Here is a 20,787-nt window from a genome sequence, read left to right on the forward strand (position 1 = left end):
TCGAAAAGGAATAAATACATTTTTAAATAGTAATGTTGTGTCACTTCGTTAATTCCCGAAATTTTCAGTGCCGCCTATGTATAAACCATAAATTAAATACTATATTTACCACAAAATTGTAGAAATGAGGCGATCAGCGCAAAAGTGGCCTAACCCATATTTTTTTTATATTCCAGCTTATATGACGTACATTGGAATTTATTTAAAATATAATAAATTTTGATGCAAAACCGGCCTATCCATAGTTTCACCTATAGATAACAGATAGCTTTATAAACATTATTCTTGCGCGTATTGTTTTTTTGCCTACTCAAATTAAAATTCATGAAAATTCAGACTTAATTGCCTCCATACTAAATCTTTTTTTTCGGTCTGGTGCCGAACCTCCAGCGAGGTCCCCGCGCCTAGGGGGCGCACAGGATATGTGGGACTTGACGATCTGCAAGGTGTTGGGAGCAGACCGCGGGCCCATGGAAACCTCCATACTAACTATGGTAAGCTTTTTTTTTTACAGGAGAAGATAACCGGATCCCGTATGTGGGAGTTGAACCTCACTAAAAACTCATGCCGCTCACAGCAGTAACTATGGTAAGCTTAGGCCATTTTTGCGCTGACTGTCTCAAATATAAAGCAGACATATTAAAACTAAAGTGACATCACAAATTCGTCAGTCAGTCAGCAAACAAAAAGCCGTACCCGTACGTAAATAGTCTCGCATGTTTCTACGTTCGCAACAAAAGTCTGAAGTCACATGTTTACGTAATTATTACGTAGCGTTCGAATATTCGAACACACAGATCGTGACACATTTATGAGCCGTTTTGACCGTGATCTGGCGAACGATGAACGGTCGCTAACACTTGCATGAATCTTTTTATTAACAGTAAACAGTTTATCAAGAGGACGAGGTTATACGAGTAAAATATTTGTAATCTACCGAAAACAATTTCAGTAAGAACTACATTTATTATGAAAAGCCCGAACAAACAAATATGTTTTTTTTTTACTTTTTTGTGTAATGGACCTTTCTATCTTACACCCGAATGAGGCTGTGGCACGGTGTACAGCCTTTTTGACGGTTTTAATTGTCTCAAAAATGTTGTTGTATGAATACGAAAAATATGGGCAGTTTAGCCATTTCTAGAAGATGCTAATCTTCTCTTAGCTCTCTCTAGCTCTTATCATCACCCGGTATCAAATAAGGGAACACATTATACATATTAAATACATATGTTTTTGAATTTGTATTAAATATTCTTTTTCTTCTTTTTCACCTTATCCCACTAAGTGGAGTCGGTACCGCTAATTTTTCTCTTCCACGTTCTCTTCTATCAGCCGTCATCTCAACACTCACTCCTCTCTCTCTCATATCGTTATTCACATGAATCCAGTATTGAATTGGTATTAAATACTGGAATATAAAAAAAAAACAATTCAGATAATAAAAAAAAAATACCAGACATTAAACTGATTTCGCATTTTACGGCACTATTCCTTTCCTTGAGCAATAATTGAAATCAACAGTTTAGGGCTGGACCCGTAAGATAAGAAAATGCAATAAGGTGAAGCACGCGATCACTAGGGAACTGAAAACGACAGTGTTAAAGTGCGAGTGTGAGGTAAACATAACATTATTGTGTTTAGCTCCGAATTGAATTCGCTCGAACAGAAAACTGTTTGGTAATATACAAAATACGAAAATATATTTGACTAGTTGACCCGGCAGACTTGGTAGTGCCTCAATAGATAAATAAAAGACCTAAACTTTTGTAAAAAATAAACTTAAAACAAACAAAAGGAATCCGTACGACGGGGGGACACATCAAAGGAAAAACAAAATTGTTATTTTTATTTAATTCCGAGCATTTTCATATTTATCTATCTACCTTTTAAACCTTCTCTGGACTTCCACAAATAATTCAAGACCAAAATTAGCCAAATCGGTCCAGCCGTTCTCGAGTTTTAGCGAGACTAACGAACAGCAATTCATTTTTTTATATATAGATAACATACAAATCGCAGGGTTGTCTGTTATATCAGTAATATTTTTATGAATATGCAAACGTTACCTATAAATCAACTGACTTTGTATGGACGAGGAATAATTAATATCGTCTACGTCAAATAAAACTTTTAATTTATCTACTTTCTATCAGTATTTCATTGAATCGCATATTATTATACCTAAGCCTGTTCGTGTTTCACCAGTTTAACATTGAGTATAGAGAAAATTTCGTATTTCACGAACATTCTGCTTCAGAACGATGCTATTAATAGTAATACCACGTGAGCTCAACGCTTCATCAATGTAATCGTTTTTAATGTTGAGCCGAGAAAAAAATGCGAATCTAAAACAATATGTTTATAAATTAAACATCCGTGAACTTGTCCGTTACGAAGTTTGTTTGTGAAAATTTAAAACAACGTCTGAAAATAAAACTTAAGCTTTTATTTTGGGATTATGTGAACATGTACTTACTACAAATACTACTGCCGTAATAATTATATCATTATTACGCGTTAATTATTATATAATACACTTATTAAACAATGTTTAAAGTTTCATAATGTATAATTTAATTCAAGCAGATGGTAATAATCGTTCTGAGTTTTTTCGATTTCCATTTAGTTTGGAAACTTATAAGTTTACTTTCTAGTTTTTATTTATTGCTTAGATGGGTGGACGAGCTCACAGCCCACCTGGCGTGTTAACTGGTTACTGGAGCCCATAGACATCTACAATGTAAATGCGCCACCCACTTTGAGATATAAGTTCTAAGGTCTCAGTATTGATATTGATTAGATTCTTGATTCCATCATCATCATCATCATCAACAGCCCACAGTCGTCCACTGCTGGATATAGGCCTCTCCCAATCTACACCACTGAGCCCGGTCTTCCATAATGATTCCATAATGGGCAGCAATGTCAACTGCCCACCTGGTAAGTTGTTACCACTCATGGATCCCAATAATACCCCATTGACCTCAGGGGCACAACCCAGCCGCAGCTCACTGTTGCCGATTCCTTTATGTTATTGAATATTGGACCATAAGTTATTATAATAATATTATCATTTTTGTTAAGAACGTATTTAATGTAGGTTAAGTTTTTAACAAATTCAATTTATGAATAAAATCGTCTCTCTTTTTTTATTTCGCTTATCACGATGCTAATTGCGTCGTGGTTTTCGCGTTTTAACGTATTTTTCCGACGTGTGTTTTTATCTTTTCGTCTGAAATCTTAATTACATATCTATATAGTTGTTTTATTTTTCCTCACTTGTCGTCTTGTGACTTGTAGCATTAAAATTTACAAAACAACATGTACCTATTTTCTAAAACATTTTAAGTGTTGCAAAGAATATAGGAAAATACTCTTCGATTCACAACATTAAAGAATTTATTAAAAATCTTGAATGCAAATTCGCGACGGTAGCCTTGAGATAGTCATTACAACATTAAAAATATATGTTATTATTATTTTCATAGCTGTTTTAAAATCACTACTTGACGCAACAAAAGAAAGAACACGAGTATACAAGCATTCTTTCATTTCAAAACCATAGAAATTATCTTGAAATCGATTTTTCTAAGTACTAAATATTTGAATTGAGAAACTTTTATATTTATTCTACGAGCATTACTTAAAACTTTCAGTCAAGTCCTATAAAACGTCGTTCTTGTCACAAATTTTCCAACAAAATTGCATAAGTCACGTTTTATTTAATCAAAAACAATAAAGATTTTACATAGTTAATTTTAGCCGAGGATATATTCCGGCACGCTCTGTACCGGTAACACATATAGAGGTTGGAATGTCACGATGATGACGCAACACGCGAGCACGCCGCGTCATACGTCTGCTGCGTTGGCTACGATTTGAATGAAGTATTGTACTGAAGTCTTTATTTTTATTTATTTAATTTTTTTTACGTCCCTTAAACAGAATCAGCCCACTGAGTTTCTCGCCGGATCTTCTCAGTGGGTCGCGTTTCCGATCCGGTGGTAGATTCTGCGAAGCACTGCTCTTGCTGGGACCAGTGTTAGCAACACCTCCGGTTTGAGCCCCGAGAGCTCACCTACATGCCAGGGTAACGCTGATATAGCCACACAAAACTATCAGCATAGGAAGGAAAAAAAAGAGAATGAGACAAAATAACAGCAATAATAAATTAGAAATTCATATAATCAACATAATATGTATTTAAGTTTATTTATTTTATTTGAAAGACTACATACTTCATTCTATAATGTATGTAACACACATTTCGTTTCGCATTTATTTTACAACGATTTTTTATCATTTCACAGAATATTGACGAAACATTTTTCGATAACAAGTGTTGTTGTTTGTTACCTTTATTCCTTCCCAGTAAATTATAATTAATTCAAATTTTAATCTATGACGCTATTATATTATATTTTATGATGATTCACGCAAATTTCCCTTTATTGCCGTATATTTTTTTTTAAATTTCCTCATTTTATGTTAATTCTAATTAATTTTTTTATAACATCATTCATTATAATAAATGATGTTTCATTCATGATCATTCATTATAATAAATGACGTTTCACTGCAAGACCCAAATTCAATTACAAAAATTTAACGTCATCAGACATTTTGGGAGCAGTATAAGTTTATTAAATGAAATACTTTTTGGGATGATAACGAATATTATTACTGGTTAGTTAGGACGATAAGAGTTATAATAAAGTGGCGTTTTAAGCCGTCAACGTTTATCGACCTGAATATGTAGTGCTGAATACGTCACAGCTGATAGCAATGACGTTATACGTTGTAGAAACATGGTAATGGGCAATGGTTATTGTAAAAGAGGAAGATTAAAGATTAAAAGTAATTGTCAACTTTGGTACGCATGTAATATCTGCCTATTTTGAAAGTTTGGAATATTAATCGAGCAAAGATGAAATCCGGTAAAAGGTGTCGTTGTTACACATTTAATTGCAAGTATGATTTACTGGTGGTAGGATCTCTGGTGAATCCGCGCGGGTAGGTACCACCGCCCTGCCTATTTCTGCCGTGAAGCAGTAATGCGTTTCGGTTTGAAGGGCGGGGCAGCCGTTGTAACTATACTGAGACCATAGAATTGATATCTCAAGGTGGGTGGCGCATTTACGTCGTAGATGTTTATGGGCTCCAGTAACCACTTAACACCAGGTGGGCTGTGAGCTCGTCCACCTATCTAAGCAATAAAAATAAAATAAAATAAAAGTATACCTACTAAAGGTTCAAAATGAACAAATTGATCTTTGTAGACACTTAAAATAAGCCAATAAAATTACGATATCAGACTGCCTATCTTTCTTGTTCTGATAAGATGTTAAAATGTATATCAGTGATGCACTTGCTAATGTTTGCTTAGCCTCGATATTTCGACAGCAGTGGACGTATTGTGCGTGCGATTTTGTAAATTCGCATAGGGCGGCATGTTACTTCTATTACATTTAATAATATCAATTTTATTATTTCAGCAGTTTTTATAAATATTTGTATGGATGTTAAATTTATATTTAAATTTTAGCATATGAAAGTGCAAAAAAAGAACTTTATGTTTGTCAAATCTTGCAAATTATACGTTTTGCAAAAACATTTTAGCCGGCACACCCAACATACGTGTATTTGGAATTTATAGATTCATTGAAAGATGTCGATTGATGCAAAATTTTCTTCGTCAAAAAGACTGCCATTGTCACCAAGTGCAAAGTCAACTATAAGCATTGGACTACATTTCGTTGCGTTATTTGGAAATTAAATATTTAATTTTCGCTGATGTAGAATATAGCTTAAATTTAATATTCAATCTGATCTTTTTTTTATTGTTTCTTATTAACAATATTTGTTATTACTACCTAGTCTTGCCATAAATACTGAGACAAAGGAAAAACTATTGCAAATAACATTTATTACTTTTACAGTGTGTTAGTTTAATACATAAATATAAAACAATTTAAAGTATAAAAAGCTTATTCGAAGTGGTCTCCATTGGCTCCAATACAGTCCTTTAAACGTTGAGGCCAGTTATCAATAGAAGCACGCACTCTTTCCGAAAAAAATTTAATGCCAATCGTACGGATTGTTTTAGGGACTCCAAATTATCATGGCGTTTAGAGCAAGCCGTACTCTCTAAAACTGACCATAAATCATAATCCAGCGTATTAAGATCGGGACTAGACGACGGCCAGTCTTTAGCTCTGAATGAAGTCCGAAACGTTCGTTTCCAACTAAGACTGCGTAGACCGAGCTTTATGACCTGGCGCCGAGTTTTGCTGGAAGGACCATTCTTGATTATGGAACATGATGTTGTTAAGGGGCTTCACTACCTTCTCAAGAATGGTATCTTGATACACTTGTGCCGATCTTTTGATACCTTTTTTACAAAAGTATGGCTCAGTCACTCCTTCATAGCTAATACCCCACCAAACCATCACTGAAGTCGGATAGTGCCCACGTTGCACTCTGTCGACTAATTGGGAAGCTTCCTTAGAGATTTGAGCATAAATACGGTCATTTTGTTTGTTAAAATGTTGCTCAATTGTAAAAAAAATCTCATCCATAAACAAAAAATTTCTATGACCTCCCTTTGCGTACCGCTTCAGTAGTTGTTTCGATTTTACCACCCTATTCTCTTTTAAATTATCAGTTAAGAAATGACCAGTACGTGTCTTATAGGCTGCAAGTCCAAAGTCATCTTTTAAAATACGCGACATGGTTGTAGGTGCTATCTTCATCTCCCGAGATAAAATCTTTTGCTTTCGGACAGGATTTCTTCGAATTCTTTCCCTTACTGCTTTCACCGCCTTTTTCGTACGAACACTACGTGGACGGCCAGATCTTTTTCTGTCACAAACAGAGGAGGTCTCATTGCACCTATTAATAGCCCGGTACACAAACATTTTACTAATACCAAGCGTATGGAGAGTTTAAAAAATTGCATTTGGCTCCATACCTACTTTGTGTAATGCAATCACAGTGATTCGGTTCTCTTTATCACCCCACTCCATTTTAATATCGCAAAATATTGTACAATGTATTGGCGCCAAAATGAGAAAACTCAATGAGCAATCATATAAAAATGATAGATTCCAAATTCAAATGTAATATTTTGTTTATTTTTAATTGTAACAGTATTTATGGCCAGACTAAGTATACATACTTAATTGCTTCAATTAAAACAAGTCGTCTCATCGTTTAAAAAAACCTTTCAAATTTCCAGACAGTTTCATGTTTCCGAACTCAACTAATGAGTTCATTTTATGAAAGGAGTCATTCCTTTCATGAATGAATGTGCTTGCTTTTTTTTGGATCTACTCATACAAGCACTTCGTACATTTTTATTTTTCTAAAATCAATAGTTTCCAAGCAATTAACTGAACAATATTTGACATAATGGAGTATTTGTATCTTTAAATTAATTCAGACTAATTTCTAAATGCTTGCAATTTTAAATAATTAATAGAAACGAAAATATTTTCTTGCCATTTGTATGAAGTTTAATTTCATTTTATTATTACCTGAAGTCTTAAGGTATTAAGAGAACGTGGTACCTTTTGAAATAGCTTTTTTAACAATTAAAACGTTCTGTGTTGGAGAATCGCAGAAATTCGCTTTGTTCGTGCCGTTTCAGTTCTAATAATTCATTACAATATTACGGTTATGACATTGAAACTAGCTGTGTGCAGTTGTGCGTGGTGTTTAACTCACTGAATTTATCTGACACTGACCAAAAACTCTCATGTATTAGTATTTTTCTAAATAATACAATATTACATTTAATAATGTATAAATATATTCGTTATCGATATTTAACTGTTTCCAGCATTGAAGTAAGCTGATTTATATTTAAAAGACTGTGATGGCACACTTTCGAAATTTTCGTTTACTGTGAATTTTAGACAGAGTTCGATATTCGAGCAAAACGTAAAAGTGAAAGTTCTAATTAAACTAAGAAAGTTATTCGCAATGCTGCCGGATAGACGCTCAGCTTTTTGTGTGTGTATATGTATATGGTGGAATGTGTATGATAAATTTCTGATCGACGAATTTCACTTGAGAAATTTAATATAGGAAGTGTTCACAAGTGTTCCGAATTTCGCAGAGCTAACAAGCATACCCACTGCGGTCGCCTAGGTAACAGCCACGCAAGGTCATTATTACAAAATTAACATAAATACGTTCCACGATAACGTTACTATCGGCATTCGTTTAACATAGTTCGGCACCGCTTAAACTGTCACTCTCAATTATGGAAAAATCAAACACGTGGGATTTTTTGTATCAGGCAACAAACGTAAAAGGCTGATGACGTGTATTTCAATGTCGTAGGAGAGTTTGGCGGCTTTACGAAATTTCACGTGTCCCGATCAAAATAGATTTTAATCTTTGTAGTTTTTGAAAACGTTCCAATTAATTAAATTATTACGCAAAGGTTATTGTAAGTTTTATGTACCTTTAACATGTAATCCCAGAAGTCTAAATAAGAGTTCATATCCATTTTTAAATTAAGCAATCACACTAGGTATCGATAAAATCAATAACGTATGTACGTCAACTGTAGTAGACTGTTGGCTTCGTTAACCAGACAGAGACTAGCTATTAGCTAACCCAAATTTAGATTGCCATTTACCTTTGCCAAACATCTGCGAAAGATGATGAGAAAATCTTCAAAGACGTCGCCTGTCGCTCCCGTGTAATCTTCCAATTCCAGAGACATTTTATTTAATGTATGAAAAATTGCTATGTAAATAAAATAAATTAAATCACAGAATTATTTCTTTGGAACTAAATATCAGATCGCAGAATACTAGTGATATTCGAGTTTGCGTAAGACAGACGCGATAACGGACACACGTCAGACCTCCTCAGCGAACTGTATCACACTGACACATCACACAACTGACAACTGACTGGCTGAGTCAGTAAGCGCGTCCGGACGTTTTTTGGTTCGTCATAATGACTGGGGACGTAAAACCGCGCGGTACCAGTTCTAGGTGGCCGAACAAGACTAAATGCGAAACCCCTCTCTACAAAGTACAAAGCAAGATCCGCTTCGCAGTCGAGCGGTGTAGCGTTATCAGTCAACGATATGTTTCCATTATCCGTACATTGATGAAGGGCAAAGGGCGCATTTGATAAAGAAGGCACGTTTGAGGCGAAAGACTAGTTTGGGGGCTCGACCGTATGAACTATGTAATTCTCGGTACAGTCTTCATCAATAGAAATTTTTACAGTGAAATTTAATAAGCGCTAACAATACATTAGATTTAGATTTAGTTATAGGCTACAAAAATTAAATGAATTAATATTTTCTTCCGTTCTCGCGAATAATAGACTTAGTTTAAACTTTTACGGTTTAATCGTGCATTTGTTACCATAAACTAAATATAGTAAAAGTTTTAAATTAATTAGGTAAATACTTTAAAGTTGGCCATTTCAATGACAAAATACACAGAATTCGTTAACAGACAAAACGTGCAGTAAATACGTTAATGCCTACAACAAATATTAATTATAATTGTACGCTGCACTTGAGGTCGTAACGATGTCCGATGGCGACATAGCAACACGTGCAAAGCACAACATGTTATTCGCAACACGTGTCAGCGGTGAAAGTGTTAGTCTTCTAATAGTGGTTATTTTAATTGAGACTAAGTTGATATCGCCTACTGATTTTCTCGCCGGATCTTCTCAATGCTTGCTAGGGGCTAATATTAGCAAATTCTCTCAGGTTGAGCCCAGGAGCTCACCTACCTGTCCAGGCGTAGCTAAACTAGATAGGACAAAAAATTTACATGATCGCGTAATCAATTCGTTTTTAAGTTCTCTTTTTGGATTTACTTCAAGAAAAGAATCCGTTCGATTGTTTTGATGGGCTGTTCGTTGCAATGAATAACAATCTTTTGTCGCTTTGCAAAATTTCGGATAATGTCGTTTTATTGAAAGTACCTGTGTAACAATTTTGATAAAATTCTTCGGGTGTTATGAAATCGGATATATAAAATCTTATCCTCACTCAATCTTGACAGATTACGTAGGAAACGAAAGAATGAAAATAGAAATTTTATTCGTTTTATCAGTCATCGATCAGACGAATGTCTACAGATATTTACGACTATAGTACTCGCGTGACTTTGCCTTGTGGTTTAAATTTGCATCCATATTATTATATCATAAAGCAATATTTGGAAAACCAATATTCCACACACATTTTTACCTTGTAAATTACACATTTGAATGGTTTTCCTGTAAATGTTTACGTTAACAAAAAAATACCCGAAATACACCAGACTATAATATAAATTTGTAATTTCTGATCTAGTTAGTAACTCGAAAATAAAACAGGTGATCAAATATTTAAATAATTGTTGTGAATGTGAAGCAATAAACGATTTCAGTATGTGGAAAAGACGTACAGGTGCTATTTGATATTGATTCTGACGAGACAACACACTCGAAGCAGTTGCTACTAAATCCATCCACTCAAAAGAAAGTATGAAACGACGGAATAGAGAATGCTGGAAACGGGAACACAAGACAAGGCTGGTTAAACGTTACAATGGAAGATGCTCTTATCCGGGTTTACGCTATACAAAGTTTTAAATTGAAAACGTCGGGAAATATGATCGAGATTCGAGAGACAAGGGCTTACTTTTATAATTAAACGAGGAAATAGACTGACGTGACGTCAATAATGAAAGTCATAGTCGATAAAATTGCCATAGATAAATTTGACACGCTAGATTTTTTTTAAATATTTATTTTAAATGTTTAATTGCTGAAGACCGTGCGAAGATGATCTTTCGACTTTAGTTCAAAAGTTTAACTTTTTGTCTGAATACAGATTTATGGTCTCATCGCCTGTTTGTTTGATTGGTTTTTTAAAACACATCATTCGTGACTATTTTGTCTGGAAGGCTTAACACTCTTTTAATAGTTTTTACAAATATATTAAGACTTAAAAAAATCCTTGTGCTACCTGTTTTGTCGAAATAACAATTAGAGATTAGGCGCCTTAACTCGTATTCCTCACAACTTCTTATTTACGGAGTTATTTTCCAGTTAGTTTAACTGGAACGATGCTAGGTTTAATTACGGTAGTAAATACCACCGTGAATATTGATAAAATCATCGAAATTAATTTTACCAATTTCTTAAATTGAAACCATATTTAGCACAAAGTTGAGTAAGAAAAGCCCTGCAGTAATTAATAGTTACGCAGGCTCGAGTAAAGTTAATAAGACTCATTAAAAAAAATACATGCCATTGATACATTTATTATTTGTATTACGATTAGGCAAAAAAAAAATATGCGTACGCAATTGGATACACACAGCATATTGTTATTAATTATTATGCTTTTTAAGCAGTTTTTCGTTTCTGTGTCTCAAAATAGCATCATATCCAACCTAAATAGAGAAAAAAATATTTATATGCAACACGAAGAGTTTTAACATGCAATACAATAATATCTTTAATAGACAAACAAATAGATACTGGAGGTATTTTCAGTGCAGCATTCAATTTTATTTTACTCTAATGACGTCTAGGTGAATTACAATAAGATTCAAAGATTTGCTATTGTTTTGACGTTACGTTGGGCATTGTATTATTGCTATGTTACATCGCAAAGATACGGTTTCAGCCGAATTTTCAAGCAATTCATTGCCGTCAAAAATAACTTGAAGAGTGCTATTTCAATACATATTATTATTCTATTTTTACAATCGACGAGTTTTCTTTGACAACGAAAACCGTTTATATAGTGTTTGGTAGGCAGCGGCTTGGCTCTGCTCCTAGAATTGCTGGCGTCCATGAGCGACGGTAACCACTTACCATCAGGTGGGCCGTATTCCGAATTTCGTCCCTTTGCTACCAAATTTCACATCGCTGGGTCACTTGAAAAAGTCCTTCAAATTTCATCGAAATCATCATATATGTGTACATACATGCAGACATCGACTTTTATATGAATAGAAATTTAATTGTCTGTAAAACATTAAGAAAGACCTAGTTCGCTTTTTCCAAAACACTTTTTCTATGCGATGTTTATTGAACAACAGCATAATACGTTCATTAAATCACCGAGTATTTATGTTATTACTAGCGACCCGCCCTCGCTTCGCTTCGGAAACATTAAAACACACATGAAACCAAAAAAATATAATAATAAAAAAAGTAGCCTATGTTCATCAGGGACAATGTCGGCTTCTAATGGAAAAAGAATTTTTCAAATCGGTCCAGTAGTTTCGGAGCCTATTCGAAACAAACAAACAAACAAATCTTTCCTCTTTATAATATTAGTATAGAAGTATAGATTATTAATTAACGAAGCATTACTTCAGTGTTGCACATTGCATATTGAATCCACTATCAGTATATACACGTGTCAGCAGCGCAAGGACGGACGACGCAAGGACGGAATTCGTTTATTTTGTAAATACAATTATGAACCTTATTCTATAGGTTTTAAGATAAAAAGTATTCGAAATCCTAATGGAATTGTTGTAGAATTTCGACTGATTTCACAAGCAAAATTATGCATATAATAAAATATATTTTTTTATTTAGTACCTGATGCATGTAAAGAAATTACTGTTTTCTTTTTACGTTTATGAGCTATATTAAATAATTCGAATTTATAAACGAGCGCTCCTAATGAAAGAGTGTTTTTAGAAACGTTCGGTATATTCATTATTTATTTATAAGCAGCTCTCTTTTGTTAATTTTTGATGAGCCAGAGACTGGAAGTACTGAGCCTAGTTCAGAAACGGATGGCAATTTAAGTGTAGTTTGTGAAATTTCAGGCAGTTTTTGATTGGTAGACCCTGTGTTCGTTTTTTTTTCTTTCAAATCTATACTAATATATTTAAATCTACAGTGGTTTTTACGGATGTTCCGTTATAACTACTGAACCATGCATCCGATTGACTTGAAACTTGGTATCCATGTAGAAAATACATGTACTTAATGGATAGGCTAATATTTATATAAGTGTTGGACTCCCTAATAATAATGACAATAAATAATAGTGTTAATTTTAAATGCCCAGCTAAGCGGGCGAGTGCGGCTAGTTTTTAATATAACTGAGTAGGTGAAAAAAATATAACACCGCTTTACACACGAGAGGTCCACTCGAACAAAACTGCGAACACAGCGAGTGATCATTAAAGTTAATTGATCGAAATTTTACCGAATTAATCGAAGCCGCTGAACTGAAACTGAAGGATAATTTTGTAATTTGCAGAAAACGAGATAAAGTTCAATAATATTTGAATCGTTGTCGAACCCTTGCTGACAGTTAAAAACTTCTGAAATGATTTTTCAAATTACCAAAATAGATTGAATGTTGTTAGAATTTGACTTGTCGTGTTTACAGGATATATGTATTGTCATGGAATTTTATTAGTAAAATTGTTTATATAATCAAATAACACAAAAACATATTATTCAATTGTGAATTTGGGGGCAATATAAAAATAAACATAACAGATTACGACCTTTTCATATAAATCCATTATTATTTTAATGATGTAATATTCTGATGTTATACTGCAGTTTCTTGGATTTATAAACTCATAATATTTACTAAAAACAGTAGCTGATATAAAATTGCAGATACGAATCAAGCGGTCACCATCTAGTAATTATCATATCATTGCGTCAGGTGAGAGCGGTTACTGAACTGGACTGATGACGTCGAGTAGCCGCGACATTCAATGGGTCGCCGGTAACTTTTAATTATCGCCTCGTTGGTTTTATAACCCTGACCACTGCACGGAGTACGGCACGATTCACGGTTGAAGTATTCTCGTTAAAGACCTTTGCATTCGGAGTCTGAGTGTACTTGTGTTTGGGTTGCGCGAAAGTGTTTTCGTGGTAGCATTGAAAAATAAAAAAAACGAAAACTTATGGTTAGGATTTTGGAATGTCGATATTTTAATTAATGATAAAACAAAAAATGTGAATGTCGAATCTAAATATTAAATCCGTTGTCATTTATTGCTTTCATGAACTATGCTTGTCAGGGTTCACTTTCGAGTAAAATAAGTTACGGTTTAATCTTGCGTTTACTTCAATTTACAATTTTCATCCTTTACTGGTGGTAGGACCTCTTGTGAGTCCGCACGGGTAGGTACCACCGCCCCGCCTATTTCTGCCGAGAAGCAGTAATGCGTTTCGGTTTGAAGGGTGAGGCAGCCGTTGTGACTATACTGAGACCTTAGAACATATATCTCAAGGTGTGTGGCGCATTTACGTTGTAGATGTGTATGGGCTCCAGTAACTATTTAACACCACATGGGCTGTGAGCTCGTGCACACACCTATGTTACTAAAAAAAAAACAAACGATATTTGCAAGAAAATGACATGGTGCACTTACGTAAAAAAGAAAAAAAATATCTATGCGAAATATCGATACCTAACATTTATTGTGATCGATTCGAACAGGAAAAGTTTGCATACATAGCATAGTGACGAAAGCAACAAATGTATGTATGTACAAGGAGATTGTCGGTGCCGGCATCAGAGAACGTTTGAACAGCAAACTAGGTCGTGTGCCGAAGGTCGTGTGACGTTGGCGACCGCAACAGTATCAGTTCAGGCATATCCGCACGGCTTTAGTCGCCTACGAACACTGCGGAACTGGGAACAACGGCCTCACTCACCACCTACAATCTAATTATAGGTTTAACAATTAATTCTAATATCGATTCTTTTCGATTGGTAAATGTATCGAAACTGTTTAACGAATTGTTAACGATTCGAGATATTCTGTTGCGAATCACGGCAATGATGGTTAATTAAAAAAAAAAGCAACTGATAGAGTTAGCGTTTGATGCTACTTGTCAAATTGACTTCGTTTTTAATTATATAGGATCTATGTTTTAGCGTACAATATTATAAAGTGATGTATCAATCACCACCTACAATCTAATTATAAGTTTGACAATTAATTCTAATATCGATTCTTTTCGATTGGTAAATGTATCGAAACTGTTTAACGAATTGTTAATGATTCGAGATATTCTGTTGCGAATCACGGCAATGATGGTTAATTAAAAAAAAAAGCAACTGATAGAGTTAGCGTTTGATGCTACTTGTCAAATTGACTTCGTTTTTAATTATATAGGATCTATGTTTTAGCGTACAATATTATAAAGTGATGTATCAATCACCACCTACAATCTAATTATAAGTTTGACAATTAATTCTAATATCGATTCTTTTCGATTGGTAAATGTATCGAAACTGTTTAACGAATTGTTAATGATTCGAGATATTCTGTTGCGAATCACGGCAATTATGGTTAATTAAAAAAAAAGCAGCTCATAGAGTTAGCGTTTGATGCTACTTATCAAATTGGCTTCGATTTCAATTAAATAGGATTTAAGTTTTAACGTACTATATTATAAAGTGATGTATATGTGTGCAGGTTTTTTTTTATCAAGGCTCGAGTCAATTCTATTTAAATATTTATTTCAAATAGCACGATAACGGGTTGCCAGGTGAGTATGATGTAAAAAAAACTTGGTCTTCAAGACGAAAAGGGTACATAACGATAGTTCCTAAAACGAAATTCGTTGTTTTTTATTATCTAAAATTACGATGTAAAAGTGAGTCAATAGTGTCAATGGAGTTAATTTAGATAGATATATGTATGTAAAATTGAGTCAATCGAGCCTTGTTTAATGATATTAAAACTTTGTAGTTACGAAAGTAAAAAAAGGTAAATAATTTAAAGTTTTCTTCTTCCTTGAAATATTTTTAAGTACTTTGTTAGTGATGTTCTATTTATTTGCTCTATGTTGATCAATCCATTTGTTTAGTGTATTTTTTATCTTTTAGTTTTAATACGGTAATAGCATTATATTTCCTTTTCAAATCTATATATGTATAAAAGTATGTCAGACTAGAATCAGTTGTATCAAATCTGCCACTATTAATTCTTTATACCATTAACTACATTCCTATGATATGTCGGTAATATTTAATATTATGACTATTCTTTTGATTTTTCCTTTTCCAACAAGATGAGTTTATCTTGATATCGAAGGCATATTATTTATTTATTTATTTTTATTGCCCTTTTAGGCAGACGAGCATACGGCCCACCTGATGGTGAGTGGTTACCGTCGCCCATTGACTTCAGCAATGCCAGGGGCAGAGCCAAGCCGCTGCCTACCGTTTAGCTTTAATCATTATCTTCGGTTATAATCGGTTATCTTATCTCATTGAGCTAGGGAGACATTTTCTTGACAATACGAATGTTAAGGATCTCGCGTATAGGAAATCGCTTATTACTGGTCATTAGTAATGTCAAGGGTATAGCCCAGGCCACTACCTACGAGGCTACTGTTCAGTGTATTTTAGCGCGATAGTAAAATCCACATATTTAGTTTTCATGTTGTTTTCATATATTTTTATTATCTTACTAGCTATCCCGGCAGACTTCGTAGTGCCTCAATCGATAAATAAAAGACCTAAACTTTTGTATAAAATAAACTTAAAACAAACAAAAGGAGTCCGCCCGATGGGAGACACATCAAAGGAAAATTAAATTTAAAAATTTGTTATTTTTATTAAATTCCGAGCATTTTCATATTTATCTACCTTTTAAGCCTTCTCTGGACTTCCCAAGTAATACAAGACCAAAATTAGCCAAATCGGTTCAGCCGTTCTCGAGTTTTAGCGAGACTAACGACCAGCAATACATTTTTATATATATATAGATAGATAGATTTGTTATAAAACCTGTCGTATATCCCTTTTCCTTAGAAGTAAAGTCTGACGCATGTGATATAAATACATTATTATGCATATGAAACTAATGAAGTATGAACTCATACGTGTTACAGACTTCGACCCGTTTGAAGTTATAAAGGTAAAGGTGAAAGTTCATTTTTTCTTTGACGTTATTTTAAATTGAAATGTAACTATGTCGATGTCGATGTTCGATAACTATTTTAAGAGCTATTTTTCATACTTCGTTGTCATGTATGACTTTGGTTATAACCGATAGTAGATAATTTTTTGAAAGTTTAGTATAAAATTGGTATGTAGGTATATACGGCGCTGTATCTTCTGTATAACAATAATATATAACAATACACATACGATAATTTTTGTCAATAACGCAATGCACCTACAAAATACCTCTCTACACCACCCTTGGTCGATTGATAGAGGATGCCTCAAGCCCGCAATGTATCATTATTAAAGTTAAATGAATAAAAATGTTTATAGAAAATTTTAATGTTGGATGAGTTATAAAGTGTTTCAAATTAGTTGTCAAATGATTTTTATGCACATATTTATTTTTCGTTACCTAACGTTAATTTGTAAAGTTTATTTTGATACTAAGCTTGAATCATAATTTTATAGTGTAATCTGAAAATAGCATTCAAATTTAATATGAATTTAATTTTCTTACTATGTTCAAAGTATGAATAAAATGATTATTTTTGTATGGAACAATGTAGAGTGTAACAAAATATTCAATGATGTTCGTGTATTTATTTGAATTTTATTTTATTTATTGGGTACCAACATGATATACATCAGCATAGAACATTACAGGTTACATATACATTGATCTCACATTAAATGCTAACACAATTACAGGTATTGACTGCACACATTGATAAAAAAAAGCGGTTCGCTGTATAAAAAAAACCTATAAACAACCATGAAAACCTTACATTATTATACATTTACTACCAAATACGCTATTACTGAATTGAAAAAGCTCATTAAGTCAAATTGTAGGCTTCTCGTCTAAAACTATTGTGCGAAGTTTCTGGAAAACATTCGATCGTCCGATAGTAATGGCTATCTGATGACTGACGTCGCGGTTGCTGCGGTCCGTGTTTCGATTCCCGGACCAGCGTTGCATCAGCAGGTGGCACGCCAACACAACAGTTACACGGGACAGACTCGATTATATTTTATGTTCATAAGTTCACTTAAAATCAGTAAATGATATAACAATCTAACTAAATGTGATGTATGTAATTTAAAGAACCATTTATATTTCAGTTTGAATATAATTATTTTTTTTATTGCTTGGATGGGTGGACGAGCTCACAGCCCACCTGGTGTTAAGTGGTCACTGGAGCCCATAGACATCTACAACGTAAATGCGCCACCCACCTTGAGATATAAGTTCTTAGGTCTCAAGTATAGTTACAACGGCTGCCCCACCCTTCAAACCGAAACGCATTATTGCTTCACGGCAGAAATAGGCAGCGTGGTGGTACCTACCCGCGCAGACTGACAAGAGGTCCTACCACCACCAACTAAATTTTTACATTTAAAGCCACATATTTATTATTACAAAATGAAAGAATATTATAATATTATAAGTTGTCGTAGCCTAAAGGATAAGACACCTGGTGTTCGAATACTGGAGACTGGTAATTTTTTTTTAAAATATAATACGTAATTAGCACATGTTCACAAATGACTAACGATCTAGGAATAACAACGCATATAAACTATAATTTGAAGAAAATCAGAACAAAACACATACAAGGAAACGTTTTTCACACTTTATGGTGGTTATTTTATTTATTCCTCACTAAACCGCGATATTCTATTAAACGAAAAATAAAAGAATCTAAATTGAATAGAGGCCTTACTCAATAAACTTTTTGCAATTGATCGGAAATCCGCTTCAAGTTGAAATAATTAAATATCAAAAGCTTAAACGTGATTATTAGTCAACGGAACCGTAAGGCAATTTCTTCGAACAGCGAAAAGAAAGAAATTTCCGAACCACTTTAGTCTGTTCTTGTTAATAAAGAAATTGCGGTGAATCAACAACAACACGTCTTCATTGATCAGTTTATAATATGCATGAAATTATAATAAAACAACGAGAAACGTGTAAATTTAAATGCGGCAAATTCTACTATGGTCTCAGAAAGCTTGTTTAATACCCTCGTTAGTAATTATACCACTCAAATTAATGTAATTGGATTCGTCGTAATTGATTACTTACTATATAGGTATATACTAAGACGTTCAACAACTTCGCAGTACACAAATTATTGGTTCTCACCAATGTATATATTAATACGTGAAGCAAAAACTTTGTATCCCTTTTTACGAAAATTGCGCGGACGGAGGAGTATGAAATTTTCCACACTTATAGAGAATATAAAGAAGTGCACAATGCTAATTTTTTTTTAAATAATGCGTAAAAGATACATTAAATCAATAAAGAAAACATTACACACACTACATACCATGTATTTGACGCACACACGCATGCCTACTATTTATTGTCAAACTTTTGTTCTTGACGTCTGTGGTCAAATTGAGAATAGATTAAATATTGTTTGTCTTTACATTTTTTTAATATTTTTTATAGTGTATCCTTAACGAAATTTGTGATTATAGAAGTATAAAATACAATCATATTAGTGTACATACTTACAATTCCAATTAATTATAGTCGAATTTCGACTACTACGGGACCTCTAGTTATAGTTATTACATAAACTTATAAAAGACAATTTCTAAATCTTCTAGCACTGATGTACTCTCTAGAGGATTCCGTAAATAAGTTAACGGTTAAATGAATCTCGTCGAACGCCAATTCCATCAGGTGGCTATTGATTAGACATTTCATCGAAGAATGTAATCATGGAAACGTACTAAGAGATGCACCAATGGGTAATTTTAATTGAACGACCTAGTAAAATAGACATGTAAGAAATAATTCCATTTTATTTATAGTAGAGGTCCCGCAGTAGTCGAAATTCGACTATAATTAATTGGAATTGTAAGTTTGTACACTATTATGATTGTATTTTATACTTCTATAATCACAAATTTTGCCAAGGCTACACTATAAAAAATATTAACAAAGACAAACAATATTTAATCTCAATTTGACAGCCGACGTCAAGAACAAAAGTTTGACAATAAACAGTATGCATGCGGGTGTGCGTCAAATACATGGTATGTAGTGTGTGTAATGTTTTCTTTATTGATTTAATGTATCTTTTATGTATTATTTAAAAAATATATTAGCATTGTGCACTTCTTTTCTATATTCTCTATAACTGTGGAAAATTTCATATTCCTCCGCGCAATTTTCATAAAAAGGGATACAAAGTTTTTGCTTCACGTATTAATATATAGAAGTTATATTGTTGTTGTTACACCGAGCACGTTCGATACACCTCATGATATTAAAAAGTTGACAATCGTTTTATAGCATCCACAAACTATTTCGAAAAATATATTTTTGCTCTATATATTATAACAATAAAAACATAAGCGCGTGAAATCGATGTATTCATTCTCAATATGGTGATAACTACGCAATGCTTCAAGCCTTATATCCTATCCTTCAGGAAACCTATGATTCGTTACTATTGTTTGACTCAACTCCGCGGAAATGCCTTCTAATATTGATTACAGGCCATCATAGTTTGGTATTGGATAAAACTTGCATATGGAAAAATATGTCCATTATACCTACTAGCAATTTACGTTAAAAATATAATACCAATTCACTTTCAAGATTAATTATACAGCACTCGCCACTAACGGTGGTAAATTGAAATTCTTTGTAATGAGTTTAATGTTATAAATTTTTACTCATCAAATTTTATTCAACGAATTTTCTTAACAGGAAAGAAGACTCGACATCTTTCAGTGACATAATTCATTCTTTTTTTATTATTAATATAGTACAACAAAACGAATATATATTTTATTGAATTCAACCCACACTGCGTTTTTACTTTAGTCCA

General features: G+C 33.5%; 1 protein-coding gene across 2 annotated transcripts in view; it reads right to left on the minus strand.

Annotated features, from left to right (window-relative positions):
- The window catches only part of LOC101738820 (calcium-binding mitochondrial carrier protein SCaMC-2), a 57,818-nt gene that overhangs the window by 10,985 nt on the left and 26,046 nt on the right, over nucleotides 1–20,787 (minus strand). The window contains exon 1 of one of the 2 annotated variants that reach the window (XM_012695995.4): nucleotides 8,651–9,058. The exons of the other annotated variant lie outside the window; for it this stretch is intronic. Within the exon in view, the coding sequence (XP_012551449.1) occupies nucleotides 8,651–8,737 (87 nt within the window). The 5' untranslated portion in view covers nucleotides 8,738–9,058. Of the gene's footprint in view, nucleotides 1–8,650; nucleotides 9,059–20,787 lie in introns of those variants that run through there. 2 annotated transcript variants of the gene reach the window in all.

Source organism: Bombyx mori, chromosome 1 (assembly GCF_030269925.1).
Source record: "Bombyx mori chromosome 1, ASM3026992v2".
NCBI classification, from domain to species: domain Eukaryota; kingdom Metazoa; phylum Arthropoda; class Insecta; order Lepidoptera; family Bombycidae; genus Bombyx; species Bombyx mori.